This window comes from Bombus affinis, chromosome 9, assembly GCF_024516045.1.
Source record: "Bombus affinis isolate iyBomAffi1 chromosome 9, iyBomAffi1.2, whole genome shotgun sequence".
NCBI lineage: Eukaryota > Metazoa > Arthropoda > Insecta > Hymenoptera > Apidae > Bombus > Bombus affinis.
The window spans coordinates 1131943-1158120 of record NC_066352.1 but is presented as its reverse complement, the minus strand read 5'-3'; the positions used below and the strand labels follow the sequence as shown (position 1 = coordinate 1158120).

At 43.5% G+C, this 26178-nt stretch overlaps 3 protein-coding genes and 1 long non-coding RNA gene across 8 annotated transcripts in view; all 4 read right to left on the bottom strand.

Moving 5' to 3' along the window:
- Nucleotides 1–196: 196 nt before the first annotated feature.
- LOC126919964 (zinc finger protein 525-like) lies at nt 197–5754 on the bottom strand. 2 transcript variants are annotated; one of them, XM_050729753.1, is made up of 3 exons: nt 4356–5754; nt 3660–3881; nt 197–609 (listed from the first exon to the last, which is right to left on the bottom strand). In XM_050729753.1, the coding sequence occupies exons 1-3, from the start codon at nt 4426–4428 to the stop codon at nt 368–370; spliced, it is 537 nt and encodes a 178-aa protein (XP_050585710.1). In that variant the 5' UTR covers nt 4429–5754; the 3' UTR covers nt 197–367. The 2 variants fall into 2 exon arrangements, with proteins under 2 accessions (XP_050585710.1, XP_050585711.1); XM_050729754.1 differs by having other exon boundaries at nt 3660–3878.
- Nucleotides 5755–6553: 799 nt separating this feature from the next.
- Nucleotides 6554–8169, bottom strand: LOC126919974 (uncharacterized). Its single transcript, XR_007711844.1, has 3 exons — nt 7714–8169; nt 7132–7444; nt 6554–6792 (listed from the first exon to the last, which is right to left on the bottom strand). It is a non-coding gene; the product is annotated as an uncharacterized LOC126919974 (long non-coding RNA).
- Nucleotides 8170–8427: 258 nt separating this feature from the next.
- The window catches only part of LOC126919936 (longitudinals lacking protein-like), a 91618-nt gene continuing 73867 nt past the window's right edge, over nt 8428–26178 (bottom strand). For 3 of the 4 annotated variants that reach the window (XM_050729677.1, XM_050729675.1, XM_050729674.1), the window contains exons 7-9: nt 10739–10882; nt 9678–9938; nt 8428–9283 (exon numbers count right to left, since the gene is read on the bottom strand). In XM_050729677.1, coding sequence (XP_050585634.1) covers nt 8829–9283; nt 9678–9938; nt 10739–10882 — 860 coding nt within the window. In that variant the 3' untranslated portion in view covers nt 8428–8828. Of the gene's footprint in view, nt 9284–9677; nt 9939–10738; nt 10883–24742; nt 25587–26178 lie in introns of those variants that run through there. The other variant, XM_050729686.1, reaches the window with a different exon arrangement.
- On the bottom strand, nt 17952–18852 carry LOC126919969 (longitudinals lacking protein, isoforms F/I/K/T-like). Its single transcript, XM_050729758.1, has 2 exons — nt 18679–18852; nt 17952–18368 (listed from the first exon to the last, which is right to left on the bottom strand). The coding sequence occupies exons 1-2, from the start codon at nt 18761–18763 to the stop codon at nt 18031–18033; spliced, it is 423 nt and encodes a 140-aa protein (XP_050585715.1). The 5' UTR covers nt 18764–18852; the 3' UTR covers nt 17952–18030.

The following is a 26178-nucleotide window of genomic DNA, read 5'->3' as shown; positions in this document are numbered from 1 at the left end:
AAGAGAAGAAGATTGCGGACCGCTGTAACGTTCGTTTAATCTTGCAACGATACTTGCAGCGAAGCTTGCAGAGAGAAACACGTTAAAATGTAGAATCGTTGGACGTGCGCATGTTTATTAAATAATTGAAAAATAATATACTTGTTAAATATTTGAAAGAGAAGAGTGAAAAGGGAAGAGTTTCGTATCGATGTACCATTGTTGACGCAGTCATTCCACCTCGATGATCTTACGGTCGTTCGAATTCCAACGTTTCTCAATTCTCAACGTTCGCCTTGACGAAAGGAAGATCCCTCGGAATTCTTCTGGAAGCGCGCGATCGGTCGGAGAAGCGACGGAAAAGACGACGAACAAAGGTAAAATTACGCTAAGCCGGGAGTCGCGAATGCACGTGTCTCATGTGCCTGAAGAGTATGTCCTTCCTGCTGGTTCTGTAGTCGCACAATTTGCAGCAGAACATCGGTGGTAATCCGCAACCAGTGCTCAAGTGACGCTGAAGGCTTGCCTTCCAGGTGTAACCTTTGCCGCATTTCGGACAGACAAAGACAGGTTTGCCGGACTGGTCCGGCGTCAGCGAGTCGTCCAACTGTTGGCCCGACAAGCCACCCCCTAAAAACCAAAAGCGTTCGGGTTAGAAATGATGCCCCTTCTTCGTTTTCTCATCAAATCCAATCAACATCGAAGTGGTTGCAACGCTTCGAAATAAGAGCGCGCCCGTCTGAAAAAAAATGCGATACGATCACGTAAGCTTCGATCTATGCACGGCGTCTCACCGATTTCAAATTTACCGAGTCGCAGAGAAAAGGAAATGGATGGCGAACGGTGGACGCCGAATACCAGTGGAACATGACGATAACTAATCGCATTCGCTAAGGGAGAACATCGAGATACGGTTTACGAGTCCGTACTAACCATTACGTGAAAGTACGAAAATGTTCATAAACGATACGTTTATTACAGATCATGACAGCCTCGGCAACAACAACAACAACAACAATTTATTCATAAAATTCGTTCGATTTCAAATCACATCATTTGAATTTTCTTTCACAAAGGAGATACACACCGATCTCGAATTCATAACAAAAAGTAGCATGGACATCGTGAAACGCTAATAGATCTCCTGCATTGACGCGCAAGCTGTGTGTTCGCGCAGCACATGGTACTTGAGTAGAGTGGGTATTCTAGCTCTGTGCGTGCAATAAGGGCAAGGATAAAGTGGTTCCATTTGGCAGAAAAAATTCATGTGTTTCCGCAAACTCCTCCAGTCGCTGTACTTCTTTGCACACTTCAAACAGAGAAGTTCGTCCTTGCAACGTTTCCAAATATCGAGTGGCAGCTGATCGCAAAAAAACGGACCTTTGGCTGAAACAGCATCGGAAAGTTGCATCAGTGAAGTGACCTTTCGCTTGAAAAGAAAGAAAGGAAAAGAAAAAGTAGACGAGGGTCGTCGGAAGGTACGCGACATCGACATCTCTCGATGTCAGGGGCGACACAGATGCGGATTTTCAAATTGTATATTGTAAATAAGTAGAATGAAGAAAGACGCGAATGAAAAAGTACCCGGCAATGATTTCACATAGTTCCTTTCTTATTTCCTTCCTTTTCCCTTTCTTTGTACTGTTCGATGACAGGAAAAGACGTTTAGAAGCAGGTGTTCCGAATTTCCCGTAAAGGAGCGTTACACTTTGATGCGCCAGTGTGAAAGGAAAGCGTCATACGAGATACGTAAACCGTGTATATTTATTATTCTCATGCAACGCCTTATACAACAACAAATTTTTCTTTTTCAAATCGTGTTTGTCGATATCATGGTGCCCAGATAAAGTAAAAGTCGATGCAGACTTGGACCTCATTGGATATACATCGCTTTAGATACATGAGCGTTTTACCATTTACTGTTACTCGTCTTTAACGTCATTACTGAGAAAAATAATAGCAAACGTAGGACAAACAATTCTCACAGCCCAATCACTACCAAACACGAGTTAACGAAAATAATTAACAGTTTTTAGTTTTTTTAATTTAACACAATTTGACAATTACGATACAACCTAGTATAAACCGCCATTTCCTGTTTCAACTTCCAATTCTACTATATAAAATTCCCTCAGTATATATTTCGAATATATACCTTAACTTTTTTCGAAGCACAGTCTTAAAAATTTAATATTAACGTAATAATATGATAATATAATAATAATAATAATAATAATAATCGTATTGTAAGCAATATTCGTAGTAATAGTACCAGTAGTCATAGCAATAGTACGAGAAGTAATAGTGATAATAATAATAATAATAATAACAACAATAATAATAGTAATAATAATAATAAAAGTAATGACCATAGTAAAAAGGAATAAAATAATTCAACACCATCAAAGTGTATCTAATCCAAAGTTACACTTTAGAAAGATACATAATATTCGCCCGTGTATCACTTGACGAACCAAAGTACGTCGAATGAATACATGGCGTTCCCCTAGCTCAAATGTACGGATACAGAACCAGTAGTTCGATAATCTTTTGAACGAGACTACATATGACACACTGATAACTATAAGAAAATCAATAACGAGAAGACATCATGTTCGTGTCAAGTTGTGCTTTCGTACCCGTAAAACATTTCCAAATTACAACGAAGCGTATCACTGTTTTGTACCTTAATACATCATTGATCTAACTATAAAACATTTGTCAAAGAAAAGGTACATAACCATCGCGAACATCGTGATGATAGCGTGCTTATGATCTCAAACCTTTAGAAAAAATCTTTTTTTGCGTCTCATTTATATATTATACATGTATATATATATATTTTTTTGTTTAATAGCCGAGAGTTTATCAAAAGGATATGTACTACTTAAGCCGTGAAAGGATACTTATATTCATAAACAACGGACATGCGACGTGTTGAACAGTTTCTACATAGATTTTCTGAGTTTCTCTCTTTCTTTTATGTACGTGCACAAAACAATTTCAAATACTGAAATCACAGCAACGACTACATGTTGTTTTCACTTAAATTCTACTTTATAGAGTAAATTACGTAACACAATGAAAAATCGTAATTCGTAAGCGATCTTGAAAACCAGCAAGTTCTTAGAGAACATTCTTCTCGGACAAAAAAAAAAAAAAAAGAAAAGAAAAAAAAAGAAAAAAAAAAGAAAAGTTTCTTTCCGATAGAAACGTTTTATGCTTTCTTAGGCGATTTTTTAGGGTTGCCTTGACGTGAAAATATCACATTCAGAAACCTGATCATCGGTCTGAAAAAATCAGTTGGCAAAATATTCTGTCAGAAAAACGATGATCTACTGACTATTTGATACTCCTAAACGTAATCGATAATTTAATGTTTGTTTCCGAAACGGGTGTCTTCATACTCCCGAATCTTCGGACTTTTTTTGCTTCCGCACGGCACATGTTCATCGGTTGATACTCTTAGGGAAATTAATCATCGTTGTTACTGTCGTGGAAGGTTTTTAAATGTCTGATCAGACTGCAACGTTGTGTGAACATGCTGTGGCAAACGAAACAGCAAAATTTCCTTTTGACACCGCACGCGTATTGGATGTGACGATCGAGATTCCCTTTGGTAGCGTAGGATCTTTTGCAACGCGCGCACTTCCATTTGCCCCCGTTATTCCTTCTTTTACCGCAAACTGTCCTACGATGACGATTAAGGGTGAATATGTGAGTGTATCCTTTGCCGCAGTTCGAGCATATGTAAGGTTTGTCCGTTTCTGGTACCCAATGTTGAGAAGCCCGGTATCCAATCTCCTCGAAGATATCCTTCGAATTCAGGCTTAATGGATCGGCATCGTTGTGGACATTGATCGGCGCCGGACACTTTAGGTACATTTCGTCATCCAGTACTTCTGACAAAAAAAAAACAAATAAATTTCACACGTTAAGGCGAGAGGAAACGTGAAAATTTGAAGGAGAGAAGAAAGTTTATCGAACCGAAGAGTATTCGACAGTGAGAGAATAATCTACCGAAAGAAAACAAGTTTAAGCATTCTTCGCGATTAGAGAGATACGTGTCCCGAATACAAAAATTACAGATATGAAAGGTGTTATGGAAAATAAAAGAAAATTAATTAGGGAATGGCGTTTCTTCCTTGACTTTCTTATTCTCATTTCCACCCTCGCTCTTGCTTTCACTCGCGCTCTCATTCCCACTTTCACTGCAACTACGAGAAGGGAAGAAGAGACAAAGAAGAGACCAGTAACGATTTTGCTTATTCTTTTCGCACGTACATTTCAAACAACGGCGAGAAACGGTAACGATCGAACGGTCAATTAAAGATCTTCAAGACGAGATTGATCGGTAATAATTATTGTATACATACTTGTACATCGAAATGAGACGCAGGACGAATATCCTCGATAGGTGTCGGCATCGATTAGGACGAGCAAGAACATATTGTGATCGATTTCTATTTCTTCCGTGTTACATAAAGAGAACAAATTATCGGAGAATATAAACTCGAGGGTATTCTACAAACTTAGAAGGCGAACGCTAAATTTGCAAACGGGAACTTTTTCTTTTTAAATCATCGTGTGCGTGTACGTGCGGTTTACACGTCCAATCTTCGAGTGGGAGACGAGCGGTCGTTACGGAAAATGCTTGAAAATTGTCGGAACATTGTATTATTATATTTATTATCTCTGTTAGACACTTGATGTCACATCAAACTATTATCGACGTTCTAAGAGACAAGTTAAAACGGACTTTGATAATATACCATTAAAAACAAACAACACCGACTACGTTAAATGCGTTCAGCCAAAATCTGTTAAGAGACTCGAACCATCAAACACGGTGCAATTTGCAGGCGTTTATGCGTGTTTCGATAATTCTTAGCGCAATATCTTCGAATTCGAGGATGCAGTTTGGTGGCCACTTGTCATGGTTGTCTCTTCGATGATGTAACGTCACCAGGTAGGTCTTTGAGCCAATCTTCTTGAGCCAGATTCACGGTAATGCGATCTTCTTGACGTGAATACGGTTTCTTCGCTGACGGATTAAGGTTTCTTCCGAATGCAGGATGACTTTGCTATCGATGAACAAATTCACTCGCTTATTCTCTCACTCTCTCACTCTTTCTCTCTCTCTCTCTCTCTCTCTCTCTTTCTTCCTTTGTCTGACTGACTGAAACCGAATGCTTGAACGCGAACAATCGACGGATGGATTAGCTTCGCAAGACCTAGAGGAACATAAAGAGTAAAGTTGTGTTAATCGCGAAACAGAAATATCGGAACAATCAACGTAGCACCAATGGGGACCAGAGTTTCATTGCTAACTTGGGAGAATCGATTCATCGATCCATCGATCCATCGATCCTCCCAAGGACAATCTTTCTCACTCTCTGCTCGTTGATGCTGCTGTCACGAAAAAATTCTAGCAGTTATAGCAAAAGGATACGGAAGGAAACGGACGAGCTGAGTTGGAACGTGGGCAAAGGCAAACACAAGGAGCAACCTACGTCCCGAAGGATTCGAATGGAGGTGGGGATCTTGCGGATACGCGGGATTGTTGCTATGGAAAGGGAGAGATGAGAATTTTCTAAGTGATTTGAACGGCACTCTCGTAAATTGTAACGTCGACTGCCATTTAAAACTAGAATCGGATGTTGTAGCTGCTCTACAACAGAAAACAACGAATCTTTAGTATTATAGCATGTACAGATTGTTGCGTCGCGAATATTTAGCGGTTCGCGATATTGAAAGTGAACTGCATGATAGCGTGCAAGTACAATTTAGCGATTGAATTTCGACGTGCTCTGTTCGAGGGTTTGAATAATGTAATTTTTAGGTTTCGCCTCCTTCACAACGTCGATCTTATGAATCGCGGTCACGTGTCGTTGCAGGCTCGTCTTCTGAGTGAAACTGTAGCTGCAGTAGTAACAGGGAAACTGCCGTTTTCCTCCGCATTCCCATTTCATGTGCCTCCTCAAGTTGCACAGCATCGTGTATGCTCGACCGCATTGCTGACAGATGAACGGAGACCTCACGAAATCTGTCAAATGCAAAGAAAAATACTACTGTCAGAAAGTTTCATCGAACAGACGGGCAACCGGACAATTGGTATATCGAGAAGCTATCTGATTTTCTGACATGGATGGAAGTTTCTAATCGACCAGTAAACGTGTCACGAGTGCTCCGTCTTCGAATGAATTCCCAGCCATCGATAGAAGCGGAGCATTTGTTCGTCGATTACTACAACGAAACGTCCAAATTAATTGCCAGTCTCTGTCAAAAGATAGACAGACGGAGAGAAAGAGGGAGGAAAAAGTTTCCCGACCGCGATTCGATCGTTTACATCTGTTCTTCGAAGACCAAGTGAAATCTGTATCGTAAAACTGGCATTAATTTTCGTCGGCGCGTTGTGTCCGTGAAATGTGAACTACACAGAAACCGGGAAACAGTTATTGTAATACGGTTTTTTAGTTGGGGCGCGCGTCCGTTTAAGTCCAAACGAATAGTTACGATTACGGTTTTCACTTTTGCTACGTGTCAAATGAATCAACGACCAAACGAACACGACTGGTGGATAATCGTTTATTTAATTCTACATGGAGAGAGCCACTGAAAACGTTAGGAGAGCGCGAAACGCGTCTTCGAGTGAATCTTCGTGGATCGTGTTTATCGTCTGTTTTATTTGTGCAGCTTGAAAGTAGTTCTTCTTCCGGAAGTGAAACGAAGATCTGCGTTCTTCACTGATGATCAGCAAGTAATATCTTCCAATCGATGAAGTATCAGTGACAATGACCTAATTGTGGAGACCTGAAAAAAAAAAACGTTCGAAATTTTATGAAAACGCTCGAACTTTATTACATGGCCCACAAAGTCCGATGAATTCGATCGCGCGAACAAATTTTGTTTCGAATCCGAACGAAAGGATGCGGCGTGGCTGTGGTTGCCGAATCACGTAAACGAGTGATGCCGTTGACGAATGTGCACGATGCGTGGGAAGCAATGGTAGATAAAGATGAAGCTTCTCGCGATCATTCGCTTGTTTTTAACCGATTTATTGTTTTTCTTTCGCCGTTTAATCAGACAAACGTTACATGAGCGAAGATTCTTGGCAAGAATCGCGTTGCTTGTATCAAAAAGGTATCTTACTGTGAAAGAAACGGTAACGAACGAAGACGTTGAGAAATATACGGCATTTAACCGTACGCGGATCTCATCCACGTCTTGCGCGGCGGGACAAAGATGTTGTGAGCGTTTAGCATATGTTGTCTTAGCTTTCCATTCTGCGTGTATCTCGCCGGGCATAGGTTACAGGCAAAATGCTTCTGCCCACCGCATTCGAATCTCAAATGTTTCACCAGATTGTGCCTCATTTGATACGACCTGCCGCATTGGTGACAGGTGAACGCTTCCACGTTCCTCAAGCATCCGTTTCTGGATCCCCAAGCGGTGATTTGCGTCTCTGTAAAATAATGAAAAGATAGCGTCAAGTAGGATCTATCGGGGTGCTTTTGAAGTCCTTGAACTTTAAAAAAACAGTCAACGTAAGGTGCTTTCTCTCTTTCTCTACAAAGTAGCTAGCAGTCTCCTGTCTCTCGGTCGCTGATCTCACCAGAAACGGCTCTCTTACTTGGACGATTAAAGAAAATCAAGCTGTCTCGTGCGCAACGTTTATTTTAATATCGTTCGTATAATAAGGACCTTACAGTATATCTATCTTTGGTTGTTTACCTCGTCGTATCGTTATAATTTTGTACATATACCCCCGCGGATATTCCTCTAAACCTCTGGAAACGAAGGATTGACGTTGTTGGTGCAAAGAATCGCGTTAATTATACTATTCGACAACGATCGATTCGCGCCTATTCGAAGGACGCGTCCGTTTCATTCGATTCCATTTCTATCACTGAGCAAATATTCGTTTAGGAACGGAAAACTTTGGCGGAAGATAGATGTTGTGTCTTTGCAAAAGGTGTCGACGCAGCCCGATATTCTGCGTGTACCTCGCCGGACAAACGTGACACGTGAAGTTTCTCTGTCCGCCGCATTCGAATTTCATGTGTGTGGTTAAATTTCTCTTCATCTTATAAGTTCTTCCGCATCGTGGACACTTGACAGGCGCCTCTGCCTCGTTTACGGTTCTCGTACGTGTGACGTTACTCTGGAACATGAGTCTCCGTCTGAATCCTAGAAATAAACGGGAGATCCTATTAGAGAGAAATGATCGATATTTAGTGGAGTACACGATTTACGTGGATTGGACACCAAAACAGAAGAATGATTTCACTGTCACATTTAGAAACTCCCTTCGAAGAAAGGCTGTTGTGTTATCGTAAGGAAAAATCAATGTACACCGATCGAGAAAGGTCGATTGGACAGCAGCAGTTCGATAAACATTAATAAAAGAAACTGGTTTTCGTTGAATGTAGGGGAACGCATCGACTCAGAAATCGTACACGTTTATTCCATTCGTATAGTTACACTTCATCTTTGGACGCGTTGCACACCTTCTAACGAAACTACGGCTTAATCGGTTCTTGTGAGAGGATCGTGTATGCTTCTAGTACATTTTACTTATACAGGCTCTAATCGGAAAACAGGCGATTCAACGGCGCAGGTGAACTTGCGGAATTAATCGCAATTGTTACGTTTCTCATATCGCGAATTTGAATTTGTAATTTTAATGTTAAATAAGAAAACTGATGGATACCAAGCGTTCGCGATATTCGCGATACGCTTTTCGCTATATTTCTTTGATAGGTGATCACCTATTTGAAAAGTGCAGTTTTTGGTACGAGCGTTCATCTATCGACAAAAGAAAAAGAAACGAGGTTCGACGACGACGTTCAATGCTTTGTTCTAACGTGTCGTTCGAGGTTGGCCTTTTGAGAAAATCTACTCTTGCAAATGGGACAACTAAACTTGGGTTCGACACCGCACTCGTAGTTTTGATGCCTCCAGAGCGACGTGAACAACTTGTAGCTACGATTACAGTTGGAGCAAGTGTGCTTTTTCTTCCTTCTTCTCTCTTGTTCGTTCAATTTCTCCCTAACGTTCTTTTCGCTCATTGCCGTTCGTTTGTTACACTCAAAGGTTCTGTGACGTTTCAACGAGGCCATCAACGCAAACTTTCGATTGCAATCGGTGCACAGGTATTTCCTCGGGCCATATCGGCGCATCTTGTCTTGGTCGCCCTTAAATGTCATGGACCGCAGGTGCCTGGTGTACAGGGCGGTATTAACCGGTGTCAATGTCGGCAACGCCAGTACCGTCCAATTGGAGGAGCTGTATTTCTGTGTGTCTGGAAACGAACAAACGAAATAAAAGACTTTTAGCATTCTCGTCGATACGCATAAGCGGAGAGCGGCGTGCGATCGTAGATCCACACACGTTTTATCGTTATCGATCTGAGATCTCAGATCGGCAAATACAATTTCGTAGTACATGTCGCAGTATATGTTGCTCCGTTCAAAAGACAGAAACTTCTGCAAATGTAAAATACAGAGGATCTTTATTTACAGGATATCGTGCAATGACGTGTCTACAATGATGCAAATAAACGATAAATTCCACACGTATTTAAAATACGGTTGAACGCAAAGGAAAATTTGGCCACGCGCTACACAAACGATCTTATAAATTTTGTGGAAACTCGTGATAGGAGGCGAACATGGTTCCCTGAATGTGCACGTTACCCTCGACATCGGCAAGGGCGTCCACCTGTTGCAATCTATAGCGAGGATTTTGATCGAGAAAATGCTGATGTCTGGCCAGTATATGCTTCATCAGGCTATCCTTGTATCGCGTTCTATGTGGACAGAAAGCGCATTTGAACTTTGGATCGATGCCGCATTCGAAATCGTGATGCCTCTTCAGATGATGCTTATGCTTGTACGTTTTGCCGCAGGTGGCACAGGTATGCTTGAATACCGAAATCGCAGGATACTGGGACTCCACTGAAACAGACACGAAATTTCATCGATTAGTCGAAATCGATGATTCCCGAGCGAAACAGTTGGCCAACTTAAGTCGTCGGACGATCTGAAACGGCTCGTTGCTCGAACGATCCGACAAACAAGAAAACAAGGAACATGAATAGGAGATAACGTCTCTCGGAGGGGATGATTAACGCACCAAACACAGACAACAATCGTTTTGGTATAGAACGTGACAGATTTTTATTTGATTCGTGCCACTTTTTCTCTCGACGGTCGACGGCCAAAGTCACGCAAAGCTGGTCCGACTAAACGGAAAACCTTGCAACGTTCGGTAGCGTGAAAATTCGTATCCACGTCGTTTGTTCCTCGTTCTCCGTTTATTCATTCTTTCCTCTTTTCACCTCGTTTTATTAATTCACGCTCAACATCGAGAAACATATGAATCGAGAACGGACCGATCGCTTTCGAACATTATCGAATGTATTATACACATATATGTTTGTATTTGTGTGCGTGCGTGGTTGCTTGTCTCGTGTGTCTGCGTGTATATAAGAGAGAACAGATACGTCAGCTTTTTCGTTTCTAACGAGACTATCACATCCAGCGCTGTTTACGCGATGTTCGATTCGTACGTTTAATTGATCGACGGGTAATCGCGAAATCGTTGCTAGTTGTTGTTCAGGAATTTCTCTGCTGCCTGATATTCGCTGTTCGCGGCGTAAACCCAGACCTGGCGTGCTTCATCATGTGCACCTGTAGATACGACCTGTAGGTAGCTCGATAGGGACAGAAGGTGCATTGATGCATTGGTTGTTTACCGCATTCGTTTATCACGTGTCTCCGCAAGTTCTTCATTTGGTGATAACGGCGATCGCAATTGTCACAGGCGAATCGCCCTTGTCCGCGCGACCTCCTTCGATCCTTGGGCAATCGACTCACGTAGAACCTCATTTTCGCATAATCTGCAACCAGGAAGAAATCATTCGGTTAAAATTCCAAGTTACAGATCGCGATCGTCGTTCCTTCGATCGTCGTTGAACGGATTATTTGCGTGAAGGGAACGAACGTCCTTTCATCGATCAACGTGAGTATGACGTACGTACGTAACATATGCCTCTAAGCGTACGCACTAGCCGTACTTACGAGCAAAACGAAAAGGAGACTAGGAGCTAAGGAAAAGAATTAAACGTTGTAATTTGTCCGAAATGTGAGACAAACGGGATACGTTTTCGTTACATGCAGATGGTATCGAGCACGATTGGACGAATCGTCGTAGTTTTGGATCGCAGATCCTTGACAAAAAAAAAAAGAAAAAAAAAGAGGACGAGAACGTGCTGCCACGTCGACAGCCTCGAAGTCGATTTTTCGAGTGTCGAGCGGCGAGCATCGAGCAACGTTGCGACGATGCATCCCCGAATCGATCCATAACAACTGCGAATAGCCATCAGGTTAAGTATGTCAGGCGAAGTATATTTTCGAAAAATTCAAATTACATTTCACCTACGACCGTGGCGATGAATGATACAACGATCGCTATTGTCGGAGCCGATATTTGTACGGTAAACTTGATATTTGTATTTGTATGGGTTACACTTTTCTAGGTCTTTTCTAACGCGACCATCGCATCGTTCGATCACGAGTAGACGAGACTCGGACGAATACGCATCACATGCTTCGATATACTGCTCCTATACTTGCTGCGACGTTGTCGGTATAGGCATTCGTATCTTCTGATTTTCACAGGTTTCCACGCTCGGTCATGAAGCGACGTCTCGAGGATCTTTAAACCTGACGGTTTCTCGTCCGATTCGCCGTCGCTTTTCGTTTCGCTCGCCTTTCCGCGACGCGAAACCTCTCACACGGTCGAAACTGCACTCTGCAATCGTCGATCGTCAGATTAAAGGAGCATCGTGCGTGTATTGGGTAACCGAGATACGGAGCAAATGGGCGAAAAAGGAAGAGAAAAGGGGGGAAAAAGAGCTGAGAAATTTTGCAAAGTTAAAAAGGAAGAAAAGAGAGGGCAGAAGGGAAACGAATTCAAAGATTCGCCGAGAGAAACTTGGTATCTGTTAAGTCGAGTTACCTCGTGCCGGAATTTCGTGCGATTCGTAAATTTGATGGAAATTTCAATGGAAAGATGCCTTCGATTCAGATTCGAGGGTATGTCGATCGATGAGAACGGGAAGAACGAAACGTCGTCACCTTACCGAAGAACGGAACATCCTGTTTTAACGATGAACATCGACTTTGGTGAAAGATAACAAATTTCGAAGAAATACCCGAATTTCAAAGTTTTCTCTTTTATTGGTAAGAAATATTTATGTATGCACGTAGAGCGCGTAAGTGGTACAATCGATATCTAATTCCAGTCTAATTGGGTTACTGAACTTTCAAAGAACGTGAACGCAATGTACATAGCTATAACACCGGTGGAATTTTCTTTATTTCGTTCGTTTATTGTCGATCGCGTATATGTACAGTAAGCGTAAGTGAATTGAACGTAAGCGATCGTTCGTTTCTCAACAGGAAATTTACTACCGCCCGTTAACCTACTTGTCCTTCTCTAATTTCGTTTACAAACCGATATAGATTTTTGCATTGCGCGTGGCGATCAACGTCTCAGCTAACTTTCTCCGCGATTTGTACAAAATCCACAAACGCAAGTTGCGAATAAACCGTAGCGTTTCAAAGGTACACGTACATTTTATCAAATTATGTCGTCCGTCGCGTTACACCGATGCACGAATACGTCTGTACATTGTAGAAATGGACGTACAAAGAGCACGCGATCTACTCAATCGACCGTCTTTTTTTCTTTTTCGTAATCGCTCGACGAACAAATTCTTACGAGTAACGACACACTGTAAATACGTAACAGTGCGCATACCGCTACACGGTATGAAATTTCGCGAAAATAGAGCTACTATGAAAAGTAAAAAAGTTTCGCCGCTAATCGCGTTTAAGGTCGCGCGAGGTTTCTCGATCCTCGTTACACATAGCCCGGTAATTAACGCAAAACTCGTTCTCTGTCTAATCACTGCACTTCACCAGCGAAATTAAAAGACACGAGTTTTGAGGGGAAAGGGGACTATCACGCAGACCGAAAAAAGATCGACCGTCATCGATGTAGTCTTGAAGAGATGTCGATCGACGTGTCTCGAGTAGGAAGTAAAATAGTCGTCGACGAAGTAGATTAGTTTCCAGCGTCCATGGAGGATGACAGCTTATTCCCATTCGGCATCGCGTAGAATTCGCTCAAAAGTTTCATATGCCTGCCATTCAAGTGGGTGTTCAGGCTGGACTTGTGCTTCGTTCTGTAAGGACAGAGGGGACAGTGGAACTTGGGTTCCACGCCACATTCGTGCTTCAAATGCCTCGCCAGGCTGGAGTAGTAATTGTATACCTTGCCACAGTTCTTGCACGGATAGGTGACTTTCTGGCAGTTCAGGTAGCCCATAGAACGCGACTCTGAAAAATTCGAAAGACAGAAGAGACGGATATTAGAGACGGTCGACGAAAATACCGAGGAATTCGTTCGTGAGGATGGCACTTTCGCGATATTCATACGGCAGCAGTGCCATTCGTGTCGTTGCAAGTATCGAAGCTCGTATCCATAGATTTCGCGAGCGAGCGGTTTCGTTCGAACGATTTCGATCTTTGTTCGAGAATTCATCCGGGAAAATACGCAGCGCAAAATAGCTACGACTATTTTGAGCCACGTGCCTCTTTGATCGTTTTGCTCGAAAAACTATACACTGGCTTTCGAGAATTCGTTGACAGAGGCACGACAGATTAAAGTACCGCGAGGAACTATGAGGCAGGGTCTCATGCAGTCTTTGTTAAGTCGTTTCCAAAAAAAGAAACAATACGATCACGTTACTTCTATGGTAACTGGGTCCAACTCTTTTTTCTCTCCTGTTTCCTTTCTTCTGGCGTTCCACGACTCGATTCCTTCGTAAACCGATCGGATTTTACCCAGACGGTTAACTTTCAGTTACCACAGTTACAACGCAGGTCAATTACAATTACATGATCGATACGTGATAAATCAGTCATACTTTATTACGTTACTAACTGCTATTAGACATATTTTTCATTGTATCTGTTATATTAGTGTTGTGTTGTTATTGTTATTATTATTTTTGTACAAATAAATAAATTAATATATATATATATGTATCTAATATATATATATTAATATATATATATAGTAACAGTATCTAAAAGGGTCTTTAGAGGAAAGGACAAGTAATGATGTTTTGATTTAATAAATAATATTCGAAGCAACGAAATGATTACAATGCTGTCGTACGTCTTATTCTCATACTTTCTCATACTCTCCAACTTCTACACTCGCTCGCTCTCGCTTCTCAACTGACACTGCACGCCTTTTGCATCCATTCTCTCCGGCTTCTCAACTAACACTGCCTTTAGCGTCTCTTTGTCTTTTCCCGTCCTATCGGACACGTGTCCCGTATCGCCCGTGGCCACGGTCACGCAAGCCCTTTCCACGAAACTATCCACTTGAAAGGACCGACGACACATCGATGTACCCGACGATGCCGCGGCTCTCGCGACTTTGTTTACGGTTCGGCCGATATCTTAGGCCTTTTATCCACGATACTACATTCGGCCATCCTGCATTAACATCTGCCCTCAGATGTGGTCTTCAATTTCGCAATCGTCGGATGCGTCGCCTTCGGCGTTGAGGACCCAAGGCTTCATGAAGTCGGCGGTCGTCGACGTGTGCGTAGGCCCCTCATGCTCCCCTACTTTCTCCACCGTGTATCGGTCATTCCGCATTGTTCGCGATACCCGGTACGGACCTAAAAATTTTCCTCCGAATTTTAAATCTGGACCAAATTGGGTTCTCTTAATGGCTACTAAATCTCCCCTTAGGTTCTGCTTCGCACTCTTTCGTCTTTTGTTGAAATTCCTTCTGTTTTCTTCTTGCGTCGCAGCGATCTCTTTTGGCGTCCTCGCGTAACTCACGACGCTGTTTTTCGAAATTCATACACCACTCTTCGTCGATTAATCTTTTGATTACATACCCATCGGCCTGACTGCACGTTGCGGCATCTAAAATCTTACGGACTTCAATGCCCTTGTTCCGTGCGCTTCTCAACCATGCAATCAGCCCGTCCTCACACTCAATCTCATACACAGCACCCGACAATGGATTTCTACTCGGGGTATCCGCATACTCCATATTTTTGTCTGGCCTAAGACATACCTGACACTTAAAATCGCCTTCGTTTTTTCGCAACTTGACCAAGTCGTCTATTTCTCTTTTCTCAAACGGCGCCAGTCTTCGCGGTCTTCGTACTACGGGTTTGTCGCTTTTCAAATCGATGTTCGCGGTTATCCCGACGTCCCGCTTTTTCTCCGGTTTATACCCCCCAACTATATCGCGAATCGCTTCACGATAATGCGGTTTCTGCACGTGCGATGAATCTATTTCATCAGTCTGCTCTATATTGACCCTCGATATATCCGGCGCGTCTTTGAAATCGTCAGTCTGTTCGTCAGATCGTAGAAAGCTCACCTCGCCCCGTTTGACCCGCAACTCTATCTGATCCAAAAAAATCAGTACCTAGCAGCAAGCTGTGTTCCCTCAATACCTTATTTGAGACGACACGCAACGTGACCGTGAATGCATACCCGTCGACCATCGTTACTTTTGTAAATTCACCCCAGGTCTCATTGTCAGCGGAACCAAACCCTTTAACCTTATGTCTACAACCGCCTAGAGGTGGTGAACCTAACCTCGCATACTCGTCAGATCGTATAAACGTGAGGTCACTGCCTGTATCCACTAACGATGTAACAGTCATCTATCGAGACTTCTTTCACGTACTTCTTCTCGGGTCTCGAGATGACGTAAGTCTCCTTTGGTCGTGCTGTACATTTCGCCGCAATATGTCCAAATTTGTTACAGCTAAAGCACTTCACATCTTTCTCTTTCTGCGGACACTTAACACTTAAGTGATCGTCACCGCCGCAATTGAAGCACCTTTTGGGATCACCGCTCGTTTGCCTCGACCGATTCCGCATTGCTGATCGTTCTGCTTTATCGTCCTTACGTTCCCCAAATTTGGTTTTCGCCTTCATGTCACTTTTCATCGCTTCGTACTGCTCGAAGCGTTCCTTCAACTGCTGCATGTTCCTGGCTCCGTATAGTATAGCTTTATTCGTGACCTCATCGGCAATACCCTGGATAATATAGTCGATTACCGACTGTGTATCGACTCTTCCTTGTCCCGCAATCTCACGCATACTATATATATATTGAATTTCGTTCTATGCGCTAATTCCTGATGTATCTGCCGGTCACTCACTATGTCTTCGAACTCATCTACCAGCGCCTTTTTAAACTTCGCCCAGGACTTCGTGCATCGTTCTTGGCGTACGAAAGCTTGAGCAGAGCCTGTGAGAAGCTTCCTAGCGAAAACCACCATGTGGATGTCCGACCAGCCACACACTTCCGCCATTTCCCCGAAATCTCTTATCCACCGGCTTACATTCGGTAGGTCATCTCCGCTGAATTTTTCTAGCAAGTCTTCTACGTCTTTAAACGTTAACACCGTGTACTTAGGCTCGTCTTGCCTTCGTCGTCTTACCAATGGAGTCACCCGAACTCCGCCGTCTTGACTATTGAGATCGTGATTCCCTGGACCGTTGACGTCTAAACGGTCCCCAATCACGCCCATCTCATCGTCGTCGTCGTCTTCTTCTCGTGCACCGTGTTCCCGTTCTAAGCGTACCGCAGCCAACAATCGTGCTTTCTGCCCGCTAATCTCAGCCGTCGTCTTCTCAGCTCATCTTTTAACTCAGGTATTTGCATCTGAACCACCTGCTCGTCAGTCAAACTTGCTTCTCCTGCATTGCAGTCACTCATTGTTCCGAAATATCACTTTCACTTGTCACTTAGCGTTCTAAACCCCGGACGAGCCCCCAAAAATGTGTAGTATCTAAATGGGTCTTTAGAGGAAAGGACAAGCAATGATGTTTTGATTTAATAAATAATATCCAAAACAATGAAATGATTACAATGCTGTCGTACGACTTATTCTCATACTCGGCTTTCGACTTCCCGATTCACACTCTCCGGCTTCTATCACTCGCTCTCACTCACTCTATTCATACTGCACGCTTTTTGCATTCGTTTTCGCCGGCTTCTCAACTAACACTGCCTTTAGCGTCTCTTTGTCTTTTCCCGTCCTATTGGACACGTGTCCCGTATCGCCCGTGGCCAGTGTCACGCAGGCCCTTTCCACGAAACTATCCACTTGAAAGGACCGACGATGCCGCGGCTCTCGCGACTTTGCTTACGATTCGGCCGATATCTTAGGCCTTTGTCCACGATACTACACACATACATATATATTTACATACATAGGAAATCAATGAGAGAACGAGTGGTGAAAAAATTAGTCGCTGCAGGGCGTATGGTAATTCCAGGATTTCGAATCGTTTCGCGTGTATTTCTGCATTAAAACTGGAATTCCCAGTTTACTGTAACGATGAAGAACAGACTTGGATATGCAGTACATGTTAGCTGCCTTCCTGAAAGACAACCCACTGGCCACTGCTTCGACAGCTGATCTGATTCGTTCGAGTTCGAACTTGCATTTCGTGTATCTTCCTCCGAAAGATCTCGTCCCTCTGTCACTGTAATAGCCTCGTCCTGTAACACGAATTAATCGCAATTGTAACAGAAACGCAAAAGCGCGTTCCACCGTGATTACGGAGAATTATCTGGCTTGTCCTCGTGCCGTTCGATTCCCATAGAAGCGGAATTCGCGTGCGTCTGGCGATGGGATCGGAGAAGAGAAGACGCAGAAAGGAAAAACGGTGATAAAAGTACCGATGGCAGCGATCGAAAGACGCGTGGAAAACGCAATACCGAGAAACACGATCGGCTGTAACGTACCTTTCGCAAAATTCCGATTTATCGAAGGTGCATGTCACGGCGTCAAGGATGAAAAGAAACGTTGAAAATTGCGATTTCAAGACGATCCGATACAAAGAAAACGTCCATAAGCTTAGTTTTATTGTATACAGGAAAAGATGGTGAAACAGCCACGAACCACGCGAACGAATCGAAGATCTATATATCCGCGTGTATTCTCTTCATGTGAGACTTGAGATTCCATTTTCGATTGCTTCTGTAACTACAGTAAGGACAACACTCGGCCTTTTTCTGGCCGCAGGACGCCTTTACGTGTTCCACCAAATGATGCTTCCAACGATACGACTTAGAACATTTCGAGCACTTGTATCTGCCTCCGAGGGGGTCCGTGCTTTTGTTCCTGCATATTCGGGTAGGCTTGCGATCAGACCCGAAATAATTAGCCTCGTAAGAGCACCTTTCCGATCGTAACTCGCTCGCTTCGGTTACCGCAGTAGGCTCGAATACCTGATACTCCTCCCAAAGGACCAGTTCACCTGAAACACAATATTCGATTTGTCATTGACAGCGTTCGATACTGACAGGTTCTACCGCCTTTGCACCGTCGACGATCGTCTAACGAAAATCTAAGAGTAACCGAATAATGGGGAAACAGTCACGGTCAATGGATAAGGGGACCAAGCGATAAACATGAAAAACATGAAAGGGTTAAGATTACAATTCCTCTGGGAACATTGGATAAATATATCAAGCGGAATCAACTTTATTTTCTCTCTTCTTTTTCCTTCCCTTTCCCTCTACTGTTCAAATACGACATTTACAAATCACAATATGACAAAAGCTTACACACAAAGCGTTTTGCGTCGATCTGTTTGCAGATCTGCTCCTCGATTCCCTTACTTCCTGCTTCCTCAATTTCCCTATTTAACATCGATATCGAAGAACTAAAACATAATCGTCGTGCAAAATTTCGTTTCGTTCCGTTTGATTTCCGACGGTGTTTCGTTCAAACGATCGACTCAGACGACTGTATCGGTGTCGTTGCAATGCATACGACTGACGTGCTTTTTCAAATTAGATTTCTTGTATGTACGAAAACTGCAATATGGACAACACTGTTGTTTGTCCTTGCCGCAAAATATTTTTTGATGTTCCACCAAATGGCCCTTCCTCTTGTAGCTTTTCAAGCATTTGAAGCAAGAGTATTTATACTCTTGCCTATCTTCTTTCAAACCGCCTGTCGCGTATTCCATGCTTTCCATCTCATCGTCTTCGTCTTCGCAAGTTTCTTCCATTATGACGCAATCGTCTGTATATCCCTTGACACTCTCGTTTTCAAGATTAATCCGTGTAGTTGCGACGTAAACGTCGGTCACGTCGAGTAACTCCATGCGTTCGCCAATTCCTTCTCTGATCTTGAAAGTGGCCACGGAATCTGAAACAAAATATCAGGCGCGTTTACACGGGACTGCGTTTATACGCGAAACCGTACGTTCCGCAACATGAGAATCTACACAGGGATATATCAAAGAAGCATATTATATCAACAATCGTATTACAGAAATTTCCGTTGGTATTTGCGTTTGCACTTTCGTTACAAACGAGTCTACTTCAACGACCGGTCAACGTTCACCCCTTAAACATCGACTTGTAAACATCGTTAGAAACTGGTTACTCGGTAAAAAGCAAACAAGGATTCTACGATCGTTTGTCCAGTGTTGATCGACTACGAGCAAATCATCGACGTCGGTTAATTTCGTTCGGATCGTGGCACCAGCATTTTGCAACGATCGTCAAAGTTGAATCGTCGTTAAAACGAAAAGAAAAGAAAAGAAGAAAAGAAAAATAACAAGTGAAAGATAACGAAACGGGACGAATCTTCGAAGAATTTTTTCAGATGGTTGGATCTGTACACAGGTATTTATTTAAAAAGCAATCGACTGCCGGACATCGTTACACAGGAACACTTAACCATCACTGCGCAGCATTCTTGCTCGATCTAATAGATTTACGGATCTATCGAATCGAATGGATAAGATAGGCTAGATATTCATGCATCGTAAACGAACGATTCGCGTACATTATTCCTTCTAAACTATCGATAACAAGTACGATTCATCTTCCGTGTTCATACGATTACACAAAGAATGAGATGAGAGGTGACTGACGTTCACTACTTGATTAGCGTGAATACTTATATGGAATTGAATCCGTTACGTCGATACGATCTCGATCGATCGTAGCTTGTCACGCGCGAGAGCGAACGGTTTCCTTCTGCTCTTCCTCCTCCTCCTCCTCATCCTCCTTCTTCTTCTTCTTCTTCTTCTTCTTCTTTCTTCTTCTCGTTCTTCACCTTCCCCCCTCTTTTGTCTCTCTTTAATACTCGGATTTCAATAAAAACGGATAAGAAAGAGAAAGAAATTATCGTACTGTGTTTCGTCTTTCATCCGTCTTCCAGAGCAGATGTTACGTAGACGATGAATTTGTTGAACGCGTCCGCGCATTTCTCGTACGACACGCGTCAAAGTTAATTTCTCGAGATGTAGAAGCATGTTCGTTCGAACAAGGAATCGCGACGTTCAAACATCGTATCGTTGCAGCCGTGAATTGTTGTTCGAGACACGCCACAAAGAGAGGAAATTGAGCGTACAACGTCGTAATTACAATTCTACCATTTGAAACGCGATACTCGCAAAGTTTCGAACGGTTTTTATGGGAAAAGACGGCTGCTAATGCATGCTTGTCCATACTACGATCGCTTCGATATCAAATAGGTAGAAAATCGGTTGAATTTACCGCGCTATCGTTAATTTTCTCGATATGGTAAATATCGTGACAATACGTACGAAAAGTTGTAGATTGCACGATCCGACGAATCTACGTCGCTAGATTCGACCGACGAAGGTAGAAAAAAAAAAGAGGGAGGAAGAAAACTAGGAAATGAAAGAAACGACGAAGTGGAAGAAAAAGAAAAAATGAAAAAAAGAAAAAAAAAAGAAACAGCCTGTAGACTAGATTGGATTTATCAAAGAGCGGCTACGGTTATTTCGTGAGTCGCGCTACTGCATACCGATATACGGATAATCCTTTTTCGCAAATCGACACACGACACTAACTTTCAACACTCTCTAACGATTACAAATATTTGGTCGTCGATGACAATAACATTTCGAAGATGTTTTGGCTTCGCATAAAATTCGGCCGATCCACAATGTATACGTTATGCAACGAGTTAAAGGAAAATTGTTGTTCAAACGTTCAAACGTTGAAATATCGACTCGACAAGGACAAAACCAATACGTATGCGTAGTGACGGATTTACAAACACCAATGAAACCGTATGAAAGAAACATCGTTCCGAACAGCATGGTTTCCCGCGTGGAAAACGAGTTCCATCGCAAAATCCAAAGACTTTGGCTTCGTACAAATATCGCTGAACGAAAAGAGTCGTAGACGATAAATGACGTTCAGCGAAACAGCTGTTTACTTGATGTTGTGCACCGAGAGCAGGTGCTTGAGAAACGAGGCCTCGATCCTCGATCTGTAAGGGCAATACTGGCAGGAGAAGTGAGTCTCAAACGTAACCATTCCGCAGCCCATCTTCAGATGTTTCCGTAGATTCGACGCCCAGGAGTACATTTGTCCGCAACGCGGACAAACGTGCAGCCGCGGCCTCACGATCGGGAATAAAGGAGCATCTGGAAAGAAATCTCGGTTATTAAAGAACGACGAGGGAACGGCGTGACGCGATGCGATACGATGCGATGCGATGCGACGTGGCGCAAATCGAAAAGGATTATTTAGGAGGGCAGGTTCCAGAAGAAAGAAAAGAAAGAAGAGATCGGGGATCGCAGTGGCTAGCTTCTAGACATCGAAGCGCATGCCTTGCCAGGTTAATAGAACACAACGGAATGCGACGACAGTCCCGTCTAGTCGCCGATAATCGTACGCGCTCTTCGAGCAGAAACCTGCGAAGCTGATTCTATTCGACGGCGATCGAGACGAATAGTCGCTTCGGGATTTCCTCGAAGAGGGCATGTTTCCGGTTTCGAGCAGCTAAAAAACGACGATGCTAACACACCTGTACTTTCGTACTCGTGCACGCGCATATACTTACATTCCGTTTTCAGGCCCCGGATCGTTTCGTTCGGCTGCCATTGCCTGAAAATATTTGCAAAACGGTCGAGAGAATGTTAGCGTCAAGGGTTAGGTTTTCGCATGGAGTAAAAGTACACTTTATTATCGGCCAGCAGATCGGTCGCACAGTAATCCGTTCGCTAATGCATGTGTATCCGATGTTTACAAAGTAAATGCCTCTTCAAATTTCCCTTAAAGTTGGACTTGTAATCGCAGATAGTGCAGCAGAAGTTTGGTGGCTTTCCGCAAGCCATTCTTTGATGCAGTCTCAAGCTGGAGGGCCAAGAGAATGGTCGACCGCACCACTCGCACGTATGCATCGTGTTACCTGAAACAAAAATCTTAGTCAGCGCATTGGCAAAAGCGTAGGCTTTCCAAAGACCGTTCGCAACCGACTTTCCATTCTTCTCCTCTTCCTCGATGTCCGCTAATCTAGCTTTTTCAACGTAGAAAATCCACGTTGCAAAAGCACCACGCGATACGATACTACGTCGCGTCACACCCGGTTTCATCGACGTAGACACTGGAATCGAATACACGTGAAACGAACGTAACGCTTTCTCCATCTGCCAACAATTTATTGTTCATACAGCAGATTTTTTTAGCCAGGTAAATGGAAATTTGCCGGGTTCCAGGAGCGATTGCGAATAAATACGACGATCGTGGTTGGCGAATCGGTGATTTCATCGTTCAACGAGAGGATGCAACTAACGAGATGTAAGAACGGGGGACGTGGCTCGTTATCCAAAGTGTATTCGAAGTATGTGCTTTTGTAAGCTGCTCTTATACTTGGTCCTGTGCGGGCAATACGGGCAACATTCCTTTGGATCTTTGCCACACTCGATTCTCAAGTGATTCTTCATGTTTCTCAGCCAGCGATAGCCTTTGTTGCAGTTTGGGCACCTGAAGCAACCTGGCTTCTTGTCCAGGCAACTGCTCGATTTCCGAGGAAGCTTGACGCTCGGGTTATTCGAGGACAGCACCAGCTTGTGATGGCCGACAGTTCTGCTTTGGTAACGGTATCCGGACCAGGACAGTTCTGGAAAAAGAACGGGTGTATTTTATTATTAAAAAGAACTCTCGTCTGGCCGCGTATTTTCGTACGTCGATAATAATAATAAACTGAAGAAGACAGTGGCGATAAATCGCTGTTGGAACAGAACGTGTTCAAATATTTTACAAACGTCGCTTTTTATTCTTCGTTATATTCGTTTGGCACATGGCTTTATACAGGATCACGACACTTAGGCGTACAATATGATATTGTAGGATGGGTAAAATCTCATTTTCATTTTCGATAGCAGCGGAGTAATTCTATCTGCAAACGAAGGTTTCGCAGTGTGAAACATCTCTCTAGCTGCTCTCTATTCTATCGCGTTACAAGATTCGATTCACGCGACTCTATGCGAGAACAGGCGATCGTCATTCTTTGTCTATATGCATTGGCGTTCGCCGTACGGAATGGTAAGGTACGAGAAAATATAAACGCGTACGAAGCGTACGAGGCTTACGAAACGAGAAACGAGGGTGGAAGAAAAAGGTGGAGGAAGAAGGGAGAGGGGAAAGCCTCCTAGATGCTACTCGAGAACACGTTCTTGCCAGGATGATTGGTTCGAATATGTTGATAGAGATTGCCACGCTGTTTGGTTCTGTGAGCGCAATAGGGACATTTGAATTGCGGCTCCTTGCCACACTCGTGCCTGGTGTGTCTGACCAGTGTGGCGCGATGCTGATACCCTTTGCCGCAAGTCTCGCACCGATACGGAAACTCGACCCGCTTCGCCATCCAAAGGGTCGCCAGGTCCTTGATCAGAGGCATCATCGGGTAGTTGCAATTCCTTTGAAAGTTCTTCGGCATAGTCATGCACGGGATCGGTATGTCTGCAAGTCACAGGAAGAAGAAAACGAGCGGCGTTAGTTGACGAGCATAAACGAGCGACTCTTCGAATTGGGAAATACTTTGTCAGATAAGAAATCCAACTACGATCAAGAACATTTCGTTTAATTGCGTTTCGTTTAATTACGGCACAATAGCTTTCAATCAACATCAAAACTACATCGAGTCAAAACGTTTAAGATTGAACGAGAAATACGTCTTCGTTATTCCTCTTTATTTTCCGTTTTATTAACTAGCAACGAAAGGGGCCTTTATCTATCGACAAGTACACAGACAAAAGTACGAAAATATTGCCGGTAGGAGTTTGAAAAGGAAAAATGGCTATTCAATTTCCGCTCGTGTTATACACTTCGAGCACCGCATGGCGGAGCCTCGGGTGACGATGTTCGATGTGCCGGTGGATCTGGTCGATGGTATCGCCCGCGGTATCGCAATAGGGACACATCTTCTTCGGCTCGAATCCACATACTCGTATCATATGCGTACGAAGATCGGTCAAACGATCGAACTTTACGGTACACTTTGGACAGAAATTCGAGCCCCGGAACGATGACGAACGATCGTTTACTCTCGAGTAGAGATTTTCCATCGGTTCGGCGTGGATCCTTCCGCGTCGACGCGTCACGTCCTTCCCAATGTTAAACAACGCGCTTCGACGCGAACCTGAAATCGAACGTGTGCCAATTAGAAATTTCCTTCCGTTTTTTTCCTTCTTTCGTATCTTTCGATCGTCTCGTCAACGACCAACGATCGATCGTCCAACGATTATCGTCTTACTATCAAGGCGATTTAGAAGGGAAATCGAAGCAGCGGGAACGCGAAAGCGTTAATTAAAATGTTTGTCTCTTATCTTGTACGTTATTTACACGCAATAACTTTAAACATTGTACTGTGTGATTTATTGTTTCTAATACTCTTCCTCGATTCTATGCTCTTACGATACAATAAGGTTAATCAATAATCGATAGTCGAGGGTGAACAGAAACGAAAGGACAACAGAGAACACGTTCGCTAGAAAACCGATCGACGACGGTCCAGGTGTATCCTTTCTCGTCGTTGTCTCGCTATTCTCTCTCCGTCCACTTTCTCTTACTTTTCAAACACGACCTAAACATTCGCTACGCAACTTCAATTAGACGCGTGCAAACAATTGCATTTGTCGCGTGAAATCTTATAGAAACGTTACGCGCGAAACTCGAACCGATTTCTCTTCTGCTGGCGACTAAAAGGCAGAAAGAACTGGCGTTAGAGGAGGAACGATATTCGACGATCGTTTCGTCGTCTCGTTTGTTTCTCGTCGTTCGTACGAGTAGAAAAGTCGCGGAAAAAGGAACTTGTTGCCCGTGATTGGCAAATCGGATTGATCGGAGTAGAGTTCGATCTCAATTCAGATCGATCACGTATACGTTCTGACCACGATGACACTGACGAATGTGTCTATAAACGTGACCGCGTTGTTTCATTCGCGCTGCACAGTAAGGGCACTGAACTCTCGGCTCTTGTCCGCACTCGAACTTGGTGTGCCTTTTTAAATGCCATGCGTGTATGTAGCTCTTGGAGCATCTAGAGCACGTGTGCCTCTCAATGTCTCGAATAGCGGTGGCCCTACGCCTCCTCGAGCCGAGCGGCTTCTCTTCCTCGTAATCGAAATCCTTCGCTTCTTCCATCACCACCGAGCAAAGATTCTCCAGATCGGTTTCTATCTTGATCCTCTTGATGTCTAAAAAAAGAAAAGTAAAAAGGAAACGCAATTAGTCGCAGTCTCGGGACGTGTTCGCATGACCGGTCAGATACACGAAGAAAACAAAAATGATGGAAGCGGTTATCGTTACGAAGAGGATCGGGTTACCGCGAGTTATTTTTCCCGCCACCTTGTCCCCGAGAAGACCGCAAGCTGACCTTTTATCAGTGTCTTTGAGCGAGCAAACACGCAAAGGCAGAGCTTCCGTGTTCGGAGCTTCTCGGCCCAGGGACGAGAATAACCGTCTATTAACCGTCGATTAACTCGTTAACCGGCGAAGCGGAGGAAAGTTGAAAGAACGGCCAAAGCGACCGCAAGTGGCTGCGTCGTTTTAGCGAATTCGATTTCGACGACAAAGAGAAGCGAACGTTGGTCGTCGCGCGTCCAAGCGAAAGGAAAAACTCTCTCGCGAACGATCGTCAACAGGTGGTACTTGTTCGAGTCCAGTAGCACCGTAACAATGCTTTATTCGCATTTCACATGTACATTCGTGAAAAACCGCACACACACACACACGTTAAGACGGCCGGTATTCCCGCCCATCGATGTTATACGTGCGTATATATAACGG

Coding starts and splice junctions, on each gene's coding strand:
- LOC126919964 (XM_050729753.1), bottom strand. CDS start 4,428: ATGTTCTTGCTCGTCCTAATCGATGCCGACACCTATCGAGGATATTCG. Junction 3,882..4,355: donor CGTCTCATTTCGATGTACAA/GTATGTATACAA, acceptor TTTTTTTGTCAG/AAGTACTGGATGACGAAATG. Junction 610..3,659: donor TCATCGTAGGACAGTTTGCG/GTAAAAGAAGGA, acceptor TTTGGTTTTTAG/GGGGTGGCTTGTCGGGCCAA.
- LOC126919969 (XM_050729758.1), bottom strand. CDS start 18,763: ATGTTAAATAGGGAAATTGAGGAAGCAGGAAGTAAGGGAATCGAGGAG. Junction 18,369..18,678: donor CGACGCAAAACGCTTTGTGT/GTAAGCTTTTGT, acceptor ATTGTGTTTCAG/GTGAACTGGTCCTTTGGGAG.